The sequence below is a fragment of the Anomaloglossus baeobatrachus genome, chromosome 1, assembly GCF_048569485.1.
Source record: "Anomaloglossus baeobatrachus isolate aAnoBae1 chromosome 1, aAnoBae1.hap1, whole genome shotgun sequence".
Classification (NCBI taxonomy): domain Eukaryota; kingdom Metazoa; phylum Chordata; class Amphibia; order Anura; family Aromobatidae; genus Anomaloglossus; species Anomaloglossus baeobatrachus.
Window position 1 is genome coordinate 585,689,680 of NC_134353.1, and position 21,555 is coordinate 585,711,234.

At 52.8% G+C, this 21,555-nt stretch overlaps 1 protein-coding gene across 2 annotated transcripts in view; it reads left to right on the plus strand.

The window, feature by feature from the left end:
* Positions 1–21,555, plus strand: part of SMC5 (structural maintenance of chromosomes 5) — a 266,453-nt gene that overhangs the window by 69,485 nt on the left and 175,413 nt on the right. For both annotated transcript variants that reach the window (XM_075317886.1, XM_075317896.1), the window contains exon 7: positions 12,739–12,900. In XM_075317886.1, the coding sequence (XP_075174001.1) occupies positions 12,739–12,900 (162 nt within the window). The remainder of the gene's footprint in view (positions 1–12,738; positions 12,901–21,555) is intronic.

Below are 21,555 nucleotides of genomic sequence, written 5' to 3' on the forward strand. Positions count from 1 at the left end.
TCTGGAGTGGTGGAGGGTCTGGACGTCTTTCCGGAGGGAGACAATCTTTTCCTGTGGAAGGAACACGCGTCCTTGGATGGTATTGAACTCCATGCCTAGGAAGGTAATCCGGCGAGCCGGGGTCAACGAGGACTTCTTCCGATTGATGAGCCAACCGAGACGGGATAAAGTGTCGATGGTGACCTGGACACTTAGACGACAGTCGTTGAAAGAGGACCCTTTGATCAGTAAGTCGTCCAGGTATGGAATTACCAAAACACCTCTGGAGTGTAGGATCAACATGGCAGCAGCCATGACTTTCGTGAACACTCGAGGCGCAGACGCAAGACCAAACGGTAGGGCAGTGAACTGATAATGATCGTGTGCTACGGCAAAGCGTAGGAATCTTTGGTGCTGGTGTGCAATCGGGATATGGAGATATGCGTCCTGTATGTCCAGAGAGGCGAGGAATTCGCCGACCTCCATGGAGGCAATCACCGATCGGAGGGACTCCATGCGAAATCTTCGGGTTCTGACGTACCTGTTGAGGATCTTGAGGTCGAGAACAGGGCGCACAGTGCCATCCTTCTTGGGGACAACGAAGAGGTTGGAGTAAACTCCCCTGAACCGTTCCGAATCTGGAACCGGAATCACGACCCCTGAGCGGTGCAGAGATTCGATGGCGCGAAAAAAGGGGCGAGCTCGCTCGTCCGACTCGGGAGGATGGGAAAGGAAAAAGCGGCTTGGAGGAATTGACGTAAACTCTATCTTGTAACCCGAGACTAGGATTTCTCTGACCCAAGCGTCTGTGATCAAGGGGAGCCAGACGTGTTGGAACAGAGAAAGGCGCCCCCCCACCTGGTCTGCGCTGACACGCGAAGACCAGGAGTCATTTGGAGGAGTATCGCAGAGATCTAGATGCTGATTTGGTAGGCTGGCGTGGTCTGGAACGCCAGGAGGGATTTGTTTTGAAAGACTGGTTCTTCCTGCTGCTCTGCGGGGATCTGTTCCTCCTAGGCTGTGCCGGGGAACTGAAGCTGCGAAAGGGGCGAAAACCTGAGGTAGGCTGGCGGCGTGGGAAACGCCTTGGCCTCAGCTGTGGAAGGGAGGTGCTCTTTCCTCCCGTAGCCTCGGCGATAATCTGATCGAGCCTGTCCCCAAACAGTCAGCCTCCTGCAAACGGGAGGGCGGTAAGTGATTTCTTTGAAGCCGCGTCTGCATTCCAGGCTCTGAGCCAGACCGCTCGACGGATTGCCACCGTGTTGCTGGCCGCTTGTGCTGCGCAATTGGCTGTAGACAGAGATGCGTTAATGATGTACTCACCCGCCAGGGCAATCTGTGCAGCCATGTTGATGAGCTTGGGATCGCCAGACTGCGAGCGAAGTCCTCTGCGGAGGGTGTCGGCCCAGGTTACCATGGCCTTAGCTACCCACACGGCGGCGAAGGCCGGAGACAGGGCCGCGCCTGCCGCCTCAAAAGCAGAACGGGCGAATCTCTCGATGTTCCGGTCCGTGGCATCATGGAGCGATGTTCCCTGCGGCAGAGATAGAACTGTATGCGAGGCCAGACGGGAGACCGGAGGGTCGACCACCGGTGAGCCCGCCCATTCCTTCCTGAGATCCTCGGGGAAGGGATAGTGTAAATCAATCGGCTTACCATTGTTGACCGTCTTGTCCGGTTGCTGTCTGTGCTTGCGTAAGATCTCGGCGAACTCCGGATGATCGCAGAAATACCTGTGAACACGCTTAAGTCGTTTGAAAGATACCTGTGAGCGCTGGGTGGTGACAGTCAGGTTGTAGCTTCAGCGTCGTATTCACCGCGTCGACCAGGCTGTCCACCATACGCCTGACGTCGGCTGCCTGATCCGAATCCATACGAGAGGCTGCATCCGACTCTTCCCCTGAATCATCACACGGTCTCGGAGACGAGTGGCACTCGGGCCTTGGAGGGGAGAGGGACCTCTGGGAGGAATTGGAAGACGAGACCGTGTGGGTCCGCTTCCACGCTCCAGTAGTCGGTTCTGGGTCAGACCGACTGTCATCCTGCGACGGCTGGACCTGCGGCGCCTGGCTGAGCGTAGGGAGCGACAGCAAAGCCTGCGCGATGGTCAGAGACGCCCTCGACAGGGAATCCACCGACTGGGAGAAAGAAGTCAGCCACTCCGGGGGAGGGAGCGCATTGGGGCTCGGTGCATCCTGTACTGCTGCAGTAGCGAGTGGGATGGGGGTGCCGGCGGCGTCTGGGGCAATCTGCGTGGGCTGTGGGTCAGGGACGCAAGCTGCGCAGAGGGGGGTAGCCTGGCCTTGGGAGAATTTTTCGTTGCAGGACGAGCATGCAAAATGCATTATGAAAGGGACCTGTTTGGATCAGGAAGGCTTAGAGTTAGGCATGGCTGCTCAGGGGGCTCCTACTAGAGACACTAGGGAGGAGACAGGAGATAGGAGGAAAAAAGTGAGGAGAAAAAAGTGTAAGAAAAGTTGCTGGTCCTAATCAGAAACAGCACTCACCCAGGCCTGTGTCCTCCCCGGGTCAGCAGGAGGCTCAGAGAAGCAGGGGGCAGCCACCGGAAAATAGATGCTGTTGCTCAGTGGCCTGCCTGTGGTGAGGTGGGCCGTTTGCAAGAAAACGCGGGCTTTTGCCTCCTTTTTTTTTTTTTCTTTTTTACTGAGGGGGCGTGCTAGGGATGAGCTCTGCTGTTGCTGGGCAGAAAAGGCGGGGGGCGGGCCAGGAAGACGCGCGAGCAAACAGGGGGGGCGGAGCACTCCGGCCTAAGGTAGGCCCGAAGCCGGGGACTAAATTTGTGAGCGGCGGCCGCCGGGAGCGCAGCGCTGCGCGCGGAGCAGAGCTTACCTGCGTCCCTGCGCGGTGTCCAGAGCCCTGGGTCCCATCCTGGCTGCTGAGGCCCCCGGTGAGTGCAGGCTGATGCTGGCAAGTGCCAGGGGAGGCTGCTGGGGGGCTGTGGGGGAGACTGCAGAGCGCTCCTGCGCTGCAGTGTGTGATCCTTTGCCTGGGCCCAGTGAAAAAGGGGAGAACGCTGGGGGAGGCCTGGTGCTGTGAGCGCTCCTGCGCTTGCGATGTTTCCTCGCCGTCTCCACCCGAAACACCCCTTGGGACGGTACCATAGGGGTCGACGGGGAGTGAGCCCATAAACCATAATTGTGTGGGACCCCAATCAGCCCCTGGGGTGGTACCGTGGGGCCGGAGGGGGATAAGGGCTGGTGTCTCGAGCCTCAAGGAACCCTGGGGACGATACCCTGTAGGGAAGGAGCAGGCGAGGATACTCTCTAATGCAGGATCTTTAACCCTGCAGAAGAGATAAAAAGCGTAAAAAGGATGAGAACGCTGAGCGGCGCCGTATAGGATGAAAAAACGGGAAAAAGGAATAGCCTAGGCTGAGGTTGGCCCACAGAGATATGGGCCCACATCAGCCTCCTACGACACTAAGCAAAAAACTGGCATAGTCCCGCCTCCGGCTCGGGGTGTACACTGCCAGGGAGGAGCTTACTCTTTTTATGTTCACTTAGTGTCAGCCTCCTAGTAACAACAGCATACACCCATGGTCCTGTGTCCCCCAATGAAAGCGATAGAGAAAAAATAATTATTAGTATATTAATCAGACTTGATTTCAGCCTATTGGTTTGGCCCTCCACAACAGTCATGGTTTCTTCTGTGTCCCCTCGGTAAGACGAATTGCCCACCCCTGGTGGTTTACTTCTTCCTTGGAGCTTGAGTGGATCATTTGTCCTCTTTGTCCCTCCTTGGCGCATGCAGGGAGCAGACATTGTGGAAGCTGTACGTAGTGTAGAAAATTATCCAGCATCCAGATCAGTAGATTGGTTAAAAATCAATTTTCCTTTATTCCAAACGTCATAAAACCATAAAATTCTCCATCATGATGAAGAACGCATCACAAGACGTGTAAGGTGGATGCGTTTCGGACAAAAAACTAGTCCTTAATCTGAGACAACCTGGTTGTCTCAGATTAAGGACTAGTTTTTTGTCCGAAACGCGTCCACCTTACACATCTTGTGATGCGTTCTTCATCATGATGGAGAATTTCATGCTTTTATGAAGTTTGGAATAAAGGAAAATTGATTTTTAACCTATTTACTGATCTGGATGCTGGATAATTTTCTACACTATGTCCTGCTGCAGAGGGATCCTGTTTACTCTTCCGTGCACCGATCAAATATTTAGCTGTCTCCATTGGGTGAGCTGGACTTTTTCTATATACTGCATTGTGGAAGCTGTAGTCTGATGTCTGGAAACTGCTTTGGATTAGAAGCATCATCACAAGAGAGTAACCATATTAAAGTGAAGCCTACAATGTACTGGTACATCCAATATCATCTACCTGTATGTGCAAGGCAATGTCTGTCCCCTTATGCAGGCTCGCTTAGCGTACCCACATTTTTTCCCCGCACGTGCCGGTTGATTATGAAAAGTTAAAAAAATAAGATCTCCCATAAAAATAAGCCCCAGCCCATTTTTGGGAGTAAAAAACTGAGAACCCTGTGTTATTTTTGAAGAAACTTGGTGTCACGAACCACCGGGGGGGTCACTCAGAAATCCCCCGCGCTGGCTACCAGTACGTCACAATCGGGGGGTAACAAGTGGGGGGTCACCCCTCCTTTATACCTCCCGACCGACAGACAGAGCACATGACGCGCTCTCTAGCGCCCCTCTTATAGTCAGGCCAATTATGGAATTGCCCGACAATAAGCAAGGAGGCCGCTATACTACTTATGCCGATTATTGAAGGGTCCCCGGTGAGAGTAGGGTATATATTCCCCCGACCTCCGCGGGCGGAATATATAAAACCTCCCCGAATCTCACTGGCCTCCCCACAATAATCCTTGGCACAACTCGCTGCCACCAACCGCTTCACGGTAACTATTAGCCGAACACACAGACGTGGGATTCAAGATCGAGATAACAGAACAGCCCAAGATTAATTATATAATTTAATCAGCCTAAAGCACACTAGAAACTACAATATATACAATAGGGAATCTACAGAATATACAGTTATGTCAGAGTACAGTTACAGATAAAGCATGGTTTACAAACAGGCATACACAGTTCCAGCAGTTACCTTGTGCGTCTGGCCACAGGGGGGCGCTGTAGACCAGGTTTCCAGGATCTTTCCCACAGATGTTTCCTACACGTGACCCCCGGCGAAAGAACACTGGAAAATGGCCGAAGTAGGGTTATCAACCTGGGCAAATCCAGGTCCCCTCCTACCTTAGTGACCTCACAAGGAAGCACTGCCACTCCCCCTGCATGGAGTCAGAGTAATATCCCAGAAGGGGCTATTACCTGCAACTCCGGACTGGGAGGTCCGATCGGGATGATTCTGGTGCCATCAGATCCGCCCGGGTCCCCTCTGCATTTTGAGTCCAAGCACGACTCATTTACCGGACTCCTACTAGCAGTGCTCTATATCTCGCCGCCCCAGGGTGCCATATACACTCCGAGGATATGCACAGATTCGGCTCGAAGTCCCGATTCTAACGATGTAGGGGGTGTATGGCTGAGACGCACGGTAATATCATAACTGGGTATGATATTACGGAGCCAGCAGTATGCTCTCCTGTGGTGATTAGCTTCCTTTTGGTTTTGCCAGGTCACTGTCCACTTTCTTTGATGAGCGGACACAGCTCCCAGGGGCTCTTCCTCTCTCTCTTTGTTTTAGAGGCCTGAGAGAACACTAATCTCCATATCAGAGGAGATGGCTGTTGGAGGTGTAAGTGGAATACAGACCAGTTCCTTTGACACCTATCTGCTAAACAAACAGTTTATCCCTGTGGTAAATTTTCTGACTGAAGGAGTTGTGTGAAGGAAAGGGGGGGTGACACCAGGAGAGGGCTTCCTGACATAACTTGAATATCATGATTTATCGTCATATCTCCGGATTTACCTCACACCTCCCCCCTTTTGAGGGCGCTAGGGGGCAGCACACTCCGGTGTTCCCCCGTGCGCCCGTCCGCGACCTCTCCTTGTCGGGACAGCCCGTCTGCGTTACCGTGGTCACGGCCCCTTTTGTGTCGAATGGTGAAGTTGTATTGCTGGAGCGCCAGGCTCCATCGCAACAACCTGCCATTCGTCCCGGAGACAGTGTGTAACCAGCTGAGGGGATTGTGGTCCGTCTCCACGATGAAGTGGCGGCCGTATAGATAGGGTTGCAGACGCTGCAGAGCCCACACTATGGCTAGGCATTCCTTCTCCATCGTGGAATAGGCCACTTCCCTTGGTAACAGCTTCCTGCTCAGGTACAAGACTGGGTGCTCTTGGCTCGCAGAGTCCACCTGGCTGAGCACCGCACCGAGGCCGAAGTCACTGGCGTCGGTCTGTACTACAAACGGCCGCGTGAAGTCGGCTGCCTGTAGCACGGGCGGGCTGGACAGGGCGTCCTTTAGGGCCCGGAAGGCTGTCTCGCAGTCCATTGTCCAATCGACTGCAGAGGGCAGCTTCTTCTTGGTGAGGTCCGTCAAGGGCTTTGCCAGGCTACTATAGCATGGAACAAACCTCCTATAGTACCCAGCGGTCCCCAAGAAGGACATCACCTGCTTCTTGGTCCTGGGGGTGGGCCAGGATGCGATGGCCTCCACTTTCTCAGGCTCGGGCTTCAGTGTTCTCCCGCCTACCCGGTGACCGAGGTACTGGACCTCGCTCATGGCCAGCTGACACTTTCCCGGCTTGATGGTCAAACCTGCTTGGTGGATCCGCCTGAGCACCTGTGCTAGATGCTCTAGGTGATCTTCCCAGGTGGGACTGAAGACGGCAATGTCATCCAGGTACGCGGCCGCGTACCCTTCAAGTCCCTTGAGCAGGGTGTTGACCATCCGCTGGAAAGTGGCAGGGGCATTCCTCATCCCGAATGGCATCACCGTGGACTCGTACAGTCCAAATGGGGTAATAAAGGCAGAGCGTTCCCTGGCCTTGCGAGTCAGGGGGATCTGCCAATATCCCCGGCTCAGGTCCATGATGGTCAGGTACTGAGCCCCGGCCAACTGATCGAGCAGGTCATCGATGCGTGGCATTGGGTACGCATCGGCGACCGTGACAGCATTGAGCCCCCTGTAGTCCACGCAGAACCGAGTGGTTCGGTCCTTCTTAGGGACGAGGACTACAGGCGAGGCCCAAGCGCTGTTGGATGCCTGGATCACCCCCAGCTTCAGCATCTCGTCAATCTCCTGGCGCATGTGTGGCTGCACCTCCAGGGAGACCCGATATGCTGAACGCCGGATCGGGGAATGATCCCCAGTGTCCACGTGATGGACAGCCAAGTCAGTCCTTCCGGGCTGGTTGGTAAACAACCCCCGGAAGGGGTGTAGGGTGGCCCACAGCTGGGACCGTTGGTCCTCCAAGAGCTGGTGGCCAACCTCCACATCCTCAATGGATCCGCCTGCCCTAACCTGGGCTAGGATATCCAAGAGGGTTTCCGCTTCTCCCTCCTCGGGCAGGTTGCACACGGGGAGCGCACATGCCTCCCGCTCATGATGTGCCTTCATCATGTTCACATGGAAGGGCTTCCGCCTTCCACGAGCAGGGTCCAGGGTGACCAGGTACGTTACAGGGTTGAGCTGCTGGTACACGAGGTATGGGCCTTCCCAGGCTGCCTGAAGCTTGTCCTGTGGTACGGGGACCAGTACCCACCTCTTTTGACCCACTTGGTAGGTCCTCTCACAAGCGTTCTGGTCGTACCAATGCTTCTGATCGGCCTGGGCTTGAGCCATATTGTCGTGTACCAGTTGCGTCAAGGCCTGCATTTTGTCCCGGAAGCGCATGACATACTCGATAACCGACACTCCAGGGGTGGCCAAATCCCCTTCCCAAGCCTCTTTCACCAGAGCCAGGGGGCCCCGCACACGTCGCCCGTACAGGAGCTCAAACGGTGAGAATCCTGTTGAGGCCTGTGGAACCTCCCGGTAAGCAAATAACAGGTGTGGGAGATACCGCTCCCAGTCACGCCCATGGGAGTCGACCAACATCTTAAGCATCTGCTTTAAGGTGCCATTAAACCGCTCGCACAGGCCATTAGTCTATGGATGGTACGGGCTGGCCACCAGATGTCGCACCTGGACTTGCTTACAGAGGGCCTCCATCAGCTGGGACATGAATTGGGTCCCCCGGTCAGTGAGCATTTCCTGGGGAAAACCCACTCGGGAGAAAATCTCCAGCAATGCGGTGGCCACCTTGTCAGCCCGAATAGACGACAAGGCCACTGCTTCTGGGTACCGGGTGGCATAGTCCACTACCGTCAGTATGAAGCGTTTCCCGGAGCTGCTGGGGATGGCCAGCGGGCCGACCAGATCCACAGCCACCCTCCTGAAAGGCTCATCGATGATGGGCAGAGATACCAGTGGGGCTTTGGGGTGTGGCCCCGCCTTCCCCACTCTCTGACAGGTTTCACACGAACGGCAGTAGGCAGCCACATCGGCCCCCATTTTTGGCCAGTAGAAATGCTGGTTTAACCTGGCCTTGGTCTTAGCGATCCCTAGGTGTCCGGCCATCGGAATCTCATGTGCGATCCGCAACAACTCCGTCCGGAACGGATAGGGTACCACTAACTGTCGGTCCCTGGGCCACGCCTCCGGTGAACCCTGCTGGACCGTGACCCGGTACAGCCGTCCTTGGTCCCAGACCACTCGCTCCGGGTCCGAGTCCGAGGGAGGCTGTGCCGCCTGCACCTTTAGAGCTTTCAGGCTGTCGTCAGCTTCTAACGCTGCCTGAAACCCCTGACTAGATGTGGCCAGAATCGACGAGACTGTCACATCTTCGGTCAGTACCCCGGGACCTGTGTCCTGGCCTCCGCCTGACTCGGCTGCCACTTGGTCAGAAGGGGAAGAGCTATCGGACCTCCGGGAGGCCCCTTGGCTTCCAGCACTCCCACTGCGGGTGACAGCGGCCACAGCCGCTGCGACCGTGGGTCGTGCCTGCTCCTCCTCCGTTCCTGACCAAGTCGCCAGTTCAGGCAGACCTACCTGGCTTCCTGACACCCCGGTTGTGGGGGAACCATGCACCGAGATCTTACCTGGGAGCACTTCCACTCCTGGACCGGCCCCAATCTCACCTGCCTGTTCCCCTCCTGCAGCAACAGAACCCCGCTGTGAAATCTCTGGGGACCCCACATTTGCTGTGGTAGCCCCCACCCCACACACTGGTCCTCCCCCTGCAGCACCCTGCTCTCTGCTTATCCCTGCAGAGGGCAACAGATCCCAGCTCACTGGCTGATCACTTGTAGAGGCATTGTCACACCTTTCTCTGACCCCCTCCCCTCCTGTCACAGCTGCAGCTGTGTGTGTGTCTATGCAAGCAGAAATATCAGAGTTCACTCCCCCCTCTCTCACATCATTCATAGATAACACATTAACATTGTCCGGAGGCACGTCAGTACTGGCTGAAGGTTCAGCCCTTGGGGGGGGCCCAAACTGGGAGGTTATCTGCCCCAAATCTGTCCCAAGTAGCACGTTTGCGGGGATCCGATCAGTTACCCCCACCTCTCTCACCCCTCGCCCTGCGCCCCAGTCCACATAAATGCCAGCAACAGGCAGCGCCGGGTCAATGCCTCCAATCCCGGAGACAGCGAGGGTTTTTCCAGGTATCAAGTCTTGGGGGGACACCATCTCAGGCCGCACCAGAGTCACCTCCGAGGCGCTGTCTCGCAGTCCTATGGTCACAGACCGGCCGACGGTGACAGGTTGGAAGCTGTCCAGGGACCTACCACCACCTCCACCCACACAATACACCTTGGGCGGCCCTTGGGACGGGGACGGAGCCGGGGCCTTGGGACGCTGAGGGCACATGGCCTTGAAGTGTCCAGGTAGGTTGCACTGGTGGCACCGTCTTGGTTCTGCCACGGGCCTGGAGAGGGGAGTTGAGGGGGACACCCCCTGCAGTCTAGGGGCAGGTGGGGCAGTCGCAGAATTCATCTTACCCCCTCTCCAGGTGCTGCTGGTGGCTGCTCTCCTGGCCTCAGGAGCCCGATTGTTGGTGTAGTCATCGGCCAGGGCAGCTGTAGCCGTGGACCCCTTTGGCTTCTGGTCTCGGATGAACTGGCGGAGATCCTCAGGGCAGTTCCACAAGAGTTGCTCTGTGATGACCAAGTCTAGGATCTCTGGTCCGGTGGTAAGCTGCAGGCCTTGGGTCCAGTGGTCGGCAGCTCGGGCAAGTGCCCGCCGGTGGTCAGCCCAGGAGTCCTTTGGTCCCTTCTGCAGGGTCCGGAACTTCTTGCGGTAGGACTCCGGAGTGAGGTTGTACTGTTGGATCAGGGCCCGCTTGATGGTGTCGTAGCCCTGATCTGCCTCAGTAGGCAAGTCCCCAAGGATTTCCAGGGCCTTACCCCTTAAACGGGGGGTCAGGTATTTGGCCCACTGGTCCTTGTCCAGATGGTGCTGCAGGCAAGTCCGTTCAAAAGCAGTCAGGAAAGAGTCCAAGTCTCCATCCTTCTCCAGCACTGGGAAGTCCTCAACACGGACCTTTGGAAGTTTGGTGTTTTGAAGGTCACATGTGGCTGATGAGGGCCGGAGCTGAGCTAGCTGCAGCTGGTAGTCACGCTCTGCCTGTTGCTGTCGCTCCGCAGTCTCACGCTCTGCCTGGCGCTCTCGCTCTTTACGCGCTGCCTGCCGCTCCGCAGCCTCAGCCTCACACGCTGCCCTGCGCTCCGCAGCTTCACGTTCTGCCCTGCGCTCTGCCATGAGTTCCTTGTAGCCCTCCCTGTCTCCAGCCTGGAGTAGGGCCATAGCCATTTGAAGGCGGCTATCCGAGCCTCCCAGGCTCGGTGGAATGGCACGTGGTGATCTGCGGCCCGCTGCGGAGCCTGGTGATTCACTGTCCATTGCAGAGCGGAGGGCTGGCATCTGGCTCGTTGAGGACCCTTGGGTGAGCTGCTCCTCATCTTGTCCATAATTGCCAGGTTGTGCAATGTCCTCTGCAGAGCTGTTCTCTGGCGTCGGGCTCTTGGAGGGCTCGTGGACAACCTCCTCATCGTCTCTGGCCTGAGCATCGGCCATTCCTTTGGCTTTGCTCCTGGTGCTCTCAGCCATTGTTGCAGACTTTGGTCACCGACACAGAACTGCCACCTGATGCACCCACACACCTTACAGTACCTGCACTCTGACACTCTAGTGTTGAGCTGGTCTGAAGACCCCAGCAGCCACAGCTGCTGCAGGCAGTCTTTAGTGTCTGGGAGTATGGGTCTCACACTCACACACACTATTATCTCGATCCCACCGCTATGCCACCAATATGTCACGAACCACCGGGGGGGTCACTCAGAAATCCCCCGCGCTGGCTACCAGTACGTCACAATCGGGGGGTAACAAGTGGGGGGTCACCCCTCCTTTATACCTCCCGACCGACAGACAGAGCACATGACGCGCTCTCTAGCGCCCCTCTTATAGTCAGGCCAATTATGGAATTGCCCGACAATAAGCAAGGAGGCCGCTATACTACTTATGCCGATTATTGAAGGGTCCCCGGTGAGAGTAGGGTATATATTCCCCCGACCTCCGCGGGCGGAATATATAAAACCTCCCCGAATCTCACTGGCCTCCCCACAATAATCCTTGGCACAACTCGCTGCCACCAACCGCTTCACGGTAACTATTAGCCGAACACACAGACGTGGGATTCAAGATCGAGATAACAGAACAGCCCAAGATTAATTATATAATTTAATCAGCCTAAAGCACACTAGAAACTACAATATATACAATAGGGAATCTACAGAATATACAGTTATGTCAGAGTACAGTTACAGATAAAGCATGGTTTACAAACAGGCATACACAGTTCCAGCAGTTACCTTGTGCGTCTGGCCACAGGGGGGCGCTGTAGACCAGGTTTCCAGGATCTTTCCCACAGATGTTTCCTACACGTGACCCCCGGCGAAAGAACACTGGAAAATGGCCGAAGTAGGGTTATCAACCTGGGCAAATCCAGGTCCCCTCCTACCTTAGTGACCTCACAAGGAAGCACTGCCACTCCCCCTGCATGGAGTCAGAGTAATATCCCAGAAGGGGCTATTACCTGCAACTCCGGACTGGGAGGTCCGATCGGGATGATTCTGGTGCCATCAGATCCGCCCGGGTCCCCTCTGCATTTTGAGTCCAAGCACGACTCATTTACCGGACTCCTACTAGCAGTGCTCTATATCTCGCCGCCCCAGGGTGCCATATACACTCCGAGGATATGCACAGATTCGGCTCGAAGTCCCGATTCTAACGATGTAGGGGGTGTATGGCTGAGACGCACGGTAATATCATAACTGGGTATGATATTACGGAGCCAGCAGTATGCTCTCCTGTGGTGATTAGCTTCCTTTTGGTTTTGCCAGGTCACTGTCCACTTTCTTTGATGAGTGGACACAGCTCCCAGGGGCTCTTCCTCTCTCTCTTTGTTTTAGAGGCCTGAGAGAACACTAATCTCCATATCAGAGGAGATGGCTGTTGGAGGTGTAAGTGGAACACAGACCAGTTCCTTTGACACCTATCTGCTAAACAAACCGTTTATCCCTGTGGTAAATTTTCTGATTGAAGGAGTTGTGTGAAGGAAAGGGGGTGACACCAGGAGAGGGCTTCCTGACATAACTTGAATATCATGATTTATCGTCATATCTCCGGATTTACCTCACACTTGGTATTTACCATTTACCTGAATAGCAAAGTTTCTTATCCATTAATTCTCTATTTTGTTACTACTGTGACTGAAGTGATGGAAAACATGTTTAATGTATTGTCCCCCCCTTTTTTCCAGGAATATGAACATGTGCGACAGGAATATGCGAGAGTGAAGGAAATACGTGAAAAAATGAAGGAAGAACTAAAGCAGAAGCAAGAGTCACTATCTCCAATAAATCAAAATCTTCAACAGTTTGACAAGCAATACAAGCAAATCGATGGCAGAATGAGGGAGAAAGTGAGAATTTAAAAAAAAAAAACTATCATATATATATATATATATATATATATATATATATATATATATATATATATATATATATATATTTACAATTCAGAGGTTCATGTATATATGTTGGAGCTATATAAACATTTATATATATATATATATATATACATGTGTATGTATGTGTGTATATATATATATATATATATATATATATATATATATATATACATGTGTATGTATGTGTGTATATATATATGTATGTATGTATATATATATATATATATATATATATATATATATATATATATATATATATATATATATATATATATATATATATATATATAATGTATGTTTATTTATATATGTATGTTTATTTATATAGCTCCAACATATTTACAATTCAGAGGTTCATGTACAAACATAAGTAACCGTTGTAAGAGGAAACAAAAAATAGACAACCCTGCTCGGAAGAGCGTACAATCTAGGTTTGATATCTTTGGTTACGACCACGGGAAACTGTCACTGTATGAGTGGACGTAACCATGGATACGTAAGCTGAAATGCCCTGCACATGAGGTAAGACACCTGGCTATATCAGGATATATATCAGGATAACCATACATTTCTAATTGGAAGTATTTGCCAATATTATTACATTTTGGGATAGGATCTTTAAGATGGGAATACATCTTTTTAACTCTGGATGTAGAAAACTAAAACTTTTTTCAGTGATGAATTAATCCCTTTCTCCTGTGCCTTAATGGTTTAGTGTTGGGAGAGGTTACTTTTATGGCATTGTGATGGTGTGGGCCCAGTAGGTATGCCGGTAAAATCAGAGGCCTCTGTCATTAGTAACATATAAAGTTCCTTGAATAAGTATTCATACACCGTGAACTATTCCACATTTTTTTTTCTTGTTACACACACACTTCATTGTATTTTGTTGGGATATGTGATATATGAACACAAGGTAGCAGGTATTTAAGTGTTAAGGAAATAATGATGCATGGTTTTCGAAATATTTTAAAAATATAAATCTGAAAACTGTGACGGGCATTTAGCCCCCCTGGGTCAATACTTTGCAGGACCATGTTTCTCTGCTGTTACTGCTGGAAATATTTTGGTGTGTGCCTCTATTAGCTTTACACATCCAGAGGCTGAAATTTTTGCCCGTTCTTCTTTGCAAAATAGCTCTAGCTCAGTCAGATTGGATGGAGAGCATTTCCAAAGATTCTCAATGGGATTTAGGTCTGGTCTTTAACTGGGCCATTCACACATGAATATGCTTTGATCTAAACCATTCCATTGCAGCTCTAGCACTATGTTTAGAGTCATTGCCCTACTGGAAGGTGAACCTATGCCTCAGTTTCATGTCCTTTGCAGCCTCTAACGGATTTTCCTCCAGGATTGCCCTGTATTCAGCTCCATCCATCCGCCCATCAACTTTGACCAGCATCGCTGTCTATGCTGAAGAAAAAAGACATCCCCACAGCAAGATGCTGCCACAACCATGTTTAACGGTGGAGATAATGTTTTCAGGGTGATGTGTAGTGTTAGTTTTCCATCACACATAGCAATTTGAATTTAGCCTAAAAAGTTTTATTTTGATCTTATCTGACCAGAGCACTTTCTTCCACATGCTTTGTCCCCTACATGGATTTTTATAAACTGCAAGCAGGACTTATAGCTTGCTTTAAAAAAATGACTTTTTTCTTGCCACTCTTCCATAAAAGCCAAATCTGTGGAGTATATGACTTATGCGGGCATCACACATTACGATCTATCGTGCGATCGCACGAGCGATCGTATCCGCGCCCGTCGTTTGTGCGTCACAGGCAAATCGCTGCCCGTATCACACAAAGTCGTTAAACCCCCGTCACACGTACTTACCTGCTGAGCAACCTCGCTGTGGGCAGCGAACATCCACTTCCTGAAGGGGGTAGGACGTTCGGTGTCACAGCGACGTCACACAGCCGCCGGCCAATAGAAGCGGAGGGGTGGAGATGAGCATCCCGCCAACCTCCTTCCTTCAGCATTGCCGGCGGCCGCAGGTAAGCTGCAGTTCATCGTTCCCGGGGTGTCACACGGAACGATGTGTGCTACCCCGGGTATGATGAACAACCGGCGCAAAGAAAAATATAAACTTTTTTTTTAAAAAGTAAATGACGTGTAAACAATACACGATTTGTAACCAATTTGCGATCGTTCTGAGACGCTCGTAGATGTCACACAAAACGACGTCGCAAACGATGCCGGATGTGCGTCACGAAAACCGTGACCCCGACGACATATCGCACGATAGATCGTCTCGTGTGACGCCCGCATTAGACCTCGTTTTCACTTTTACATGGATGAGTGCATGATTTGCACCAATGTAAAACTATGAGGCAGTGTCAGTATATTTTTTTTTTTTCTCATGCCATATCTGCACAAGAAAAAAAATCGCAGTATGTTGCGTTTGTCAGCGAGTCTCGCTTTACACGCAGCCATACAAGTCTATGAGGACATGTGAAACATTACACTGCATTTGGATGCCGACCGAGTGCAGTGTGATATACACACAGACAGGCGGAGCAGATGGAGAGATCACTCCCTCTTCTACACAGCTGTGATTCGATTGCAAGTAGAGCGTGAGCCGAAGATCATTAGCATATCACATCAGATGCTCTCACAGCGGAAGCGGTAGATAAGTGGAACCAAGGCTTAATAGGTGTCCTGTGCAGAGATGATATATTCTATAATATAATTGTATTATAGAAAAAGTGGGAATAAAGGGGTTTTCCCATGTCCAAGATTCTATCCCAATTAGTAGTAGCAGCAGTAGTTGTTGTCCTTCCATTTTTGTATGACTGATCAGTGCTCCATGAGATAGATATTCAGAGCTTGGACTATTTCTTTATAATCTAACCCTGCTTAATTTTTTTTCCAAAACTTTATCACTTACCTGTCTGGTATGTTCTTCAGTTTTAATGATTAAGTTTGATCCCTAATGTTCTCAAACAAACTTCTGAGACCATCACAGAACAGCTGTAGTTATACTGAGAAAAAATTGCACACGTTGACTTCACGTTAATTCACTAATTAGGTGACTTTTGGAGGCAATTTGTCACTCAAGATGTTATCTAGGGGTATCAGAGTACAGGGAGTTAAATACATTTCTTTGTCGCTCCATTGGGAGACCCAGACAATTGGGTGTATAGCTTCTGCCTCCGGAGGCCACACAAAGTATTACACTTTAAAAAGTGTAACCCCTCCCCTCTGCCTATACACCCTCCCGTGCATCACGGGCCCATCAGTTTTTCGCTTTGTGTTGAAGGAGGCAGACACATCCACGCAAGCTCCACATTTTAGTCAGCAGCAGCTGCTGACTTTATCGGATGGAAGAAAAGAGGGCCCCTAACAGGGCTCCCGGCATGCTCCCTTCTCACCCCACTCTGGTCGGCGGTGCTGTTAAGGTTGAGGTACCCATTGCGGGTACAAAGGCTGGAGCCACATGCCGTTATCCTTCCCCATCCCTTAGGGGCTCTGGGAGAAGTGGGATCCTAACCGGTCACCATGCACTGGGACCGGGCTCCCTCCGCAGCCCCTGGGGGAATCTGACGGACAGGAGACCGGGTATCATCAGGGACAGGCCCTGCTTCTCTGAGGTACTCTGTGTCCCCTTGGGGACGGCGCATAGAGCGCCTGTGTGCAGCGGCTGCTGTGTGTTTGGTATCGCCGGGACTACCGCGCTGACCGCGACTGTTTCCCGGCCGCGTTACTAACTTTAGTCCCCGGCTTCTGCGGCCTAGTACCGCATACTCCCGCCCCCGGGCCTGCCAGTCAGGGGTAAGGGCGGGACGCTAGACTGGACGTCAGCGGTGAGGGCTGGAGCATACTAGGTATCCTCCTCCCCCCTCACTGAGCACTGTGGGGCACCAGACTCCCGCACTTTCTGAGGCACGCCCACGGCCCCCTCCTCCTCTGAGAACGCTGGCAGCCATTGCTATCAGCACTTCTGCCGGTGGAGAACTTCAGACGAGCTCCACAGCTCTGGGAGGCCCAGGCAGGGAATCTGGTGGACACACAACCGCTGAGGGCGGTCGGTAAGCCGCACCTGTTACCAGGTGCTGGCCCCCCCCGGGTGCCGAAGTGTATATATATATCCATATATTGTATACATTTGCTCTGTTCGGCCGCATTATTTGTTTTTGGCTATATACCCTCACTGATTGCTCTAAGAGGAGACAACAGCATGTCGTCCGCAAAAAGCAAGGGTGCCAAGGCACAGGCTTATTTTGCAACCTGTACCTCTTGTGCGGCTATGTTACCTGCAGGTTCCACCTACCCTCATTGTGTGCAATGCTCGGCCCCTGTGACACTCACTCAGCCGGAGCCTCAGCCACTGGTGGGACCCTCGGCCCAGGTAGAACCACCGGCTACCACTGTCCAGGTGGCAGGGACAGAGTTTGCAGTGTTGGCTGAGAAACTTTCTGAGTCACTTTCACAATCCATGGCTCAGTCTATGGATAGATGGTCTGCTAAGATACTAGAAGCCTTGCAGTCCAGACCGGTAACACAGGCCCCGGGCACTGTTGAATCATTGCCCCCAGGCCCCCCTCGGTCGGCGCAGCAAAGTGCTCCTGGGGTGACTCCTAGGTCCCACGGTGAGGACTCCGACACGGACCGCAGTCTCAGACCGGCTAAGCGGGCTCGCTCGACTTCATCACACTGCTCAGGGTCTCAGCATGAGGACTCTCTGGAGGATGAAGCGGAGGTGGCAGATCAGGGCTCTGATCCTGACGCTGCTCTCAATCTTGATACACCTGAAGGGGACGCCATAGTAAATGACCTTATAGCGTCCATCAACCAGGTGCTAGAACTTTCTCCTCCAACTCCACCGATTGAGGAGTCAGCTTCTCAGCAGGAGAAATTCCAATTTAGGTTTCCCAAACGTACACGGAGTGCGTTTTTCGATCACTCCAACTTCAGAGATACAGTCCAGAAACACCGAGCATTTCCGGACAAGCGCTTTACTAAGCGCCTTAATGACACACGTTACCCCTTCCCCACTGACGTAGTTAAGGGTTGGGCTCAGTGTCCCAAGGTGGATCCTCCAGTCTCTAGACTGGCGGCTAGATCCATAGTGGCAGTGGCAGATGGTTCATCGCTCAAGGATGCCACTGACAGGCAAATAGAGCTCCTGATGAAATCCATATATGAAGCCATAGGCGCGTCTTTTGCTCCTGCATTCGCAGCCGTATGGGCACTCCAAACTATCTCAGCTTGTCTCTCTGAGATTAATGCAGTCACACGTGCCTCTACTCCGCAGGTCGTGTCTTTAACCTCTCAGGCGTCGGCTTTTTCGTCCTACGCCATGAACGCAGTCCTGGACTCTGCGAGCCGTACAGCGGTAGCATCCGCCAATTCAGTGGCAGTTCGCAGGGCCATGTGGCTACGCGAATGGAAGGCAGACTCTGCTTCCAAGAAGTTCTTAACCGGTTTGCCATTTTCTGGCGACCGTCTGTTTGGCGAACAACTGGATGAAATTATTAAACAATCCAAGGGAAAGGACTCGTCCTTACCCCAGTCCAAACCAAACAGAACTCAGCAACGGAAGATACAACCGAGGTTTCGGTCCTTTCGGCCCTCAGCCAGGTCTCAATTCTCCACGTCCAACAGGCCACAGAAGGGCCAGAGGAACTCTGGTTCATGGAGGTCTAAGTCACGTCCTAAAAAGACCGCCGGAGGAACTGCCCCCAAGGCGGCCTCATCATGACTTTCGGCCTCCCCAAACCGCATCCTCGGTCGGTGGCAGGCTCTCCCGCTTTTGCGACGCCTGGTTGCCACATGTCCAAGACCGATGGGTGAGAGACATTCTGTCTCACGGTTACAGGATAGAGCTCAGCTCTCGTCCTCCGACTCGTTTCTTCAGAGCATCTCCGCCCCCAGAGCGAGCCGATGCTCTCTTTCAGGCGGTGAACACTCTGAAGGCAGAAGGAGTGGTGATCCCTGTTCCCCTTCAAGAATGTGGTCGCGGTTTTTACTCCAACTTGTTTGTGGTGCCAAAAAAGGACGGATCATTCCGTCCCGTTCTGGACCTCAAACTGCTCAACAGACATGTGAAAACCAGATGGTTCCGGATGGAATCTCTCCGCTCCGTCATCGCCTCGATGTCCCAAGGAGACTTCCTAGCATCAATCGACATCAGGGATGCTTATCTCCACGTGCCGATTGCACCAGAGCATCAACGCTTCCTGCGTTTCGCCATCGGAGACGAACACCTTCAGTTCGTGGCACTGCCTTTCGGCCTGGCGACAGCCCCACGGGTCTTCACCAAGGTCATGGCAGCAGTGGTGGCAGTCCTACACTCTCAGGGACACTCGGTGATCCCTTACTTAGACGATCTTCTAGTCAAGGCACCCTCCCGGGTGGCATGCCAACACAGCCTGAACACTGCTCTGGAGACTCTCCAGAGGTTCGGGTGGATCATCAATTTCCCAAAGTCAAAATTGACACCGACCCAATCGCTAACTTACCTCGGGATGGAGTTTCATACTCTCTCAGCGATAGTGAAGCTCCCGCTGGACAAACAGCGTTCACTACAGACAGGGGTGCAATCTCTCCTTCGAGCCCAGTCACACCCCTTGAGGCGGCTCATGCACTTCCTAGGGAAGATGGTGGCAGCAATGGAGGCAGTTCCATTTGCGCAGTTTCATCTGCGTCCACTCCAATGGGACATTCTCCGCAAATGGGACAGGAGGTCGACGTCCCTCGACAGGAACGTCTCTCTTTCCCGGGCAGCCAAAGCCTCTCTTCAGTGGTGGCTTCTTCCCACTTCTCTGTCGAAAGGAAAATCCTTCCTGCCCCCATCCTGGGCTGTGGTCACGACGGACGCGAGTCTGTCAGGGTGGGGAGCGGTCTTCCTCCACCACAGGGCTCAGGGAACCTGGACTCAGACAGAGTCCTCCCTTCAGATCAATGTTCTGGAGATAAGGGCAGTGTATCTAGCCTTAAAGCCGTTCCAGCTGTGGCTGGAAGGCAGGCAGATCCGAATTCAGTCGGACAATGCCACGGCGGTGGCGTACATCAACCACCAAGGCGGCACACGCAGTCGTCAAGCCTTCCAAGAAGTTCGGCGGATTCTGCTGTGGGTGGAAGCCACAGCCTCCACCATCTCCGCAGTTCACATCCCGGGCGTAGAAAACTGGGAAGCAGACTTTCTCAGTCGCCAGGGCATGGACGCAGGGGAATGGTCTCTTCACCCGGACATGTTTCAAGAGATCTGTTGCCGCTGGGGAACGCCGGACGTCGACCTAATGGCGTCCCGGCACAACAACAAGGTCCCGGCATTCATGGCATGGTCTCAAGATCACAGAGCTCTGGCGGCAGACGCATTAGTTCAGGATTGGTCGCAGTTTCGACTGCCTTATGTATTTCCCCCTCTGGCACTGCTGCCCAGAGTGTTACGCAAGATCAGGTCCGACTGCCGCCGCGCCATCCTCATCGCCCCAGACTGGCCGAGGAGGTCGTGGTACCCGGATCTGTGGCATCTCACGGTGGGTCAACCATGGGCACTACCAGACCGACCAGACTTGCTGTCTCAAGGGCCTTTTTTCCATCTGAATTCTGCGGCCCTCAACCTGACTGTGTGGCCATTGAGTCCTGGATCCTAGCGTCTTCAGGGTTATCTCAAGAGGTCATTGCCACTATGAGACAGGCCAGGAAACCAACGTCCGCCAAGATCTACCACAGGACGTGGAGGATCTTCTTATCCTGGTGCTCTGATCAGGGTTTTACTCCCTGGCCGTTTGCCTTGCCCACTTTTCTGTCTTTCCTTCAATCCGGAATGGACAAGGGTTTGTCTCTCGGCTCTCTCAAGGGACATGTATCGGCGCTTTCCGTGTTTTTTCAAAAGCGTCTAGCCAGGCTTCCGCAGGTACGCACGTTCCTGCAGGGGGTTTGCCACATAGTCCCACCTTACAAGCGTCCGCTAGAACCCTGGGATCTTAACAGGGTGCTAACGGCTCTTCAGAAACCACCTTTCGAGCCGATGAGGGATGTTTCTCTTTCACGCCTTTCGCAGAAGGTGGTCTTCCTAGTGGCAGTCACATCACTTCGGAGAGTGTCTGAGCTAGCAGCGCTGTCATGCAAAGCCCCCTTCCTGGTGTTTCACCAGGATAAGGTGGTTCTGCGTCCGGTCCCGGACTTTCTCCCTAAGGTGGTATCCCCTTTTCATCTCAATCAGGATATCTCCTTACCTTCTTTTTGTCCCAATCCAGTTCACCAATGTAAAAAGGATTTGCACTTGTTAGATCTCGTGAGAGCACTCCGACTCTACATTTCTCGTACGGCGCCCCTGCGCCGTTCTGATGCGCTCTTTGTCCTTGTCGCTGGCCAGCGTAAGGGGTCGCAGGCTTCCAAGTCAACCTTGGCTCGGTGGATCAAGGAACCAATTCTTGAAGCCTACCGTTCTTCTGGGCTTCCGGTTCCTTCAGGGCTGAAAGCCCATTCTACCAGAGCCGTGGGTGCGTCCTGGGCATTGCGGCACCAGGCTACGGCTCAGCAGGTGTGTCAGGCGGCTACCTGGTCGAGTCTGCACACTTTCACGAAACACTATCAGGTGCATGCCTATGCTTCGGCAGATGCCAGCCTAGGTAGGCGAGTCCTTCAGGCGGCGGT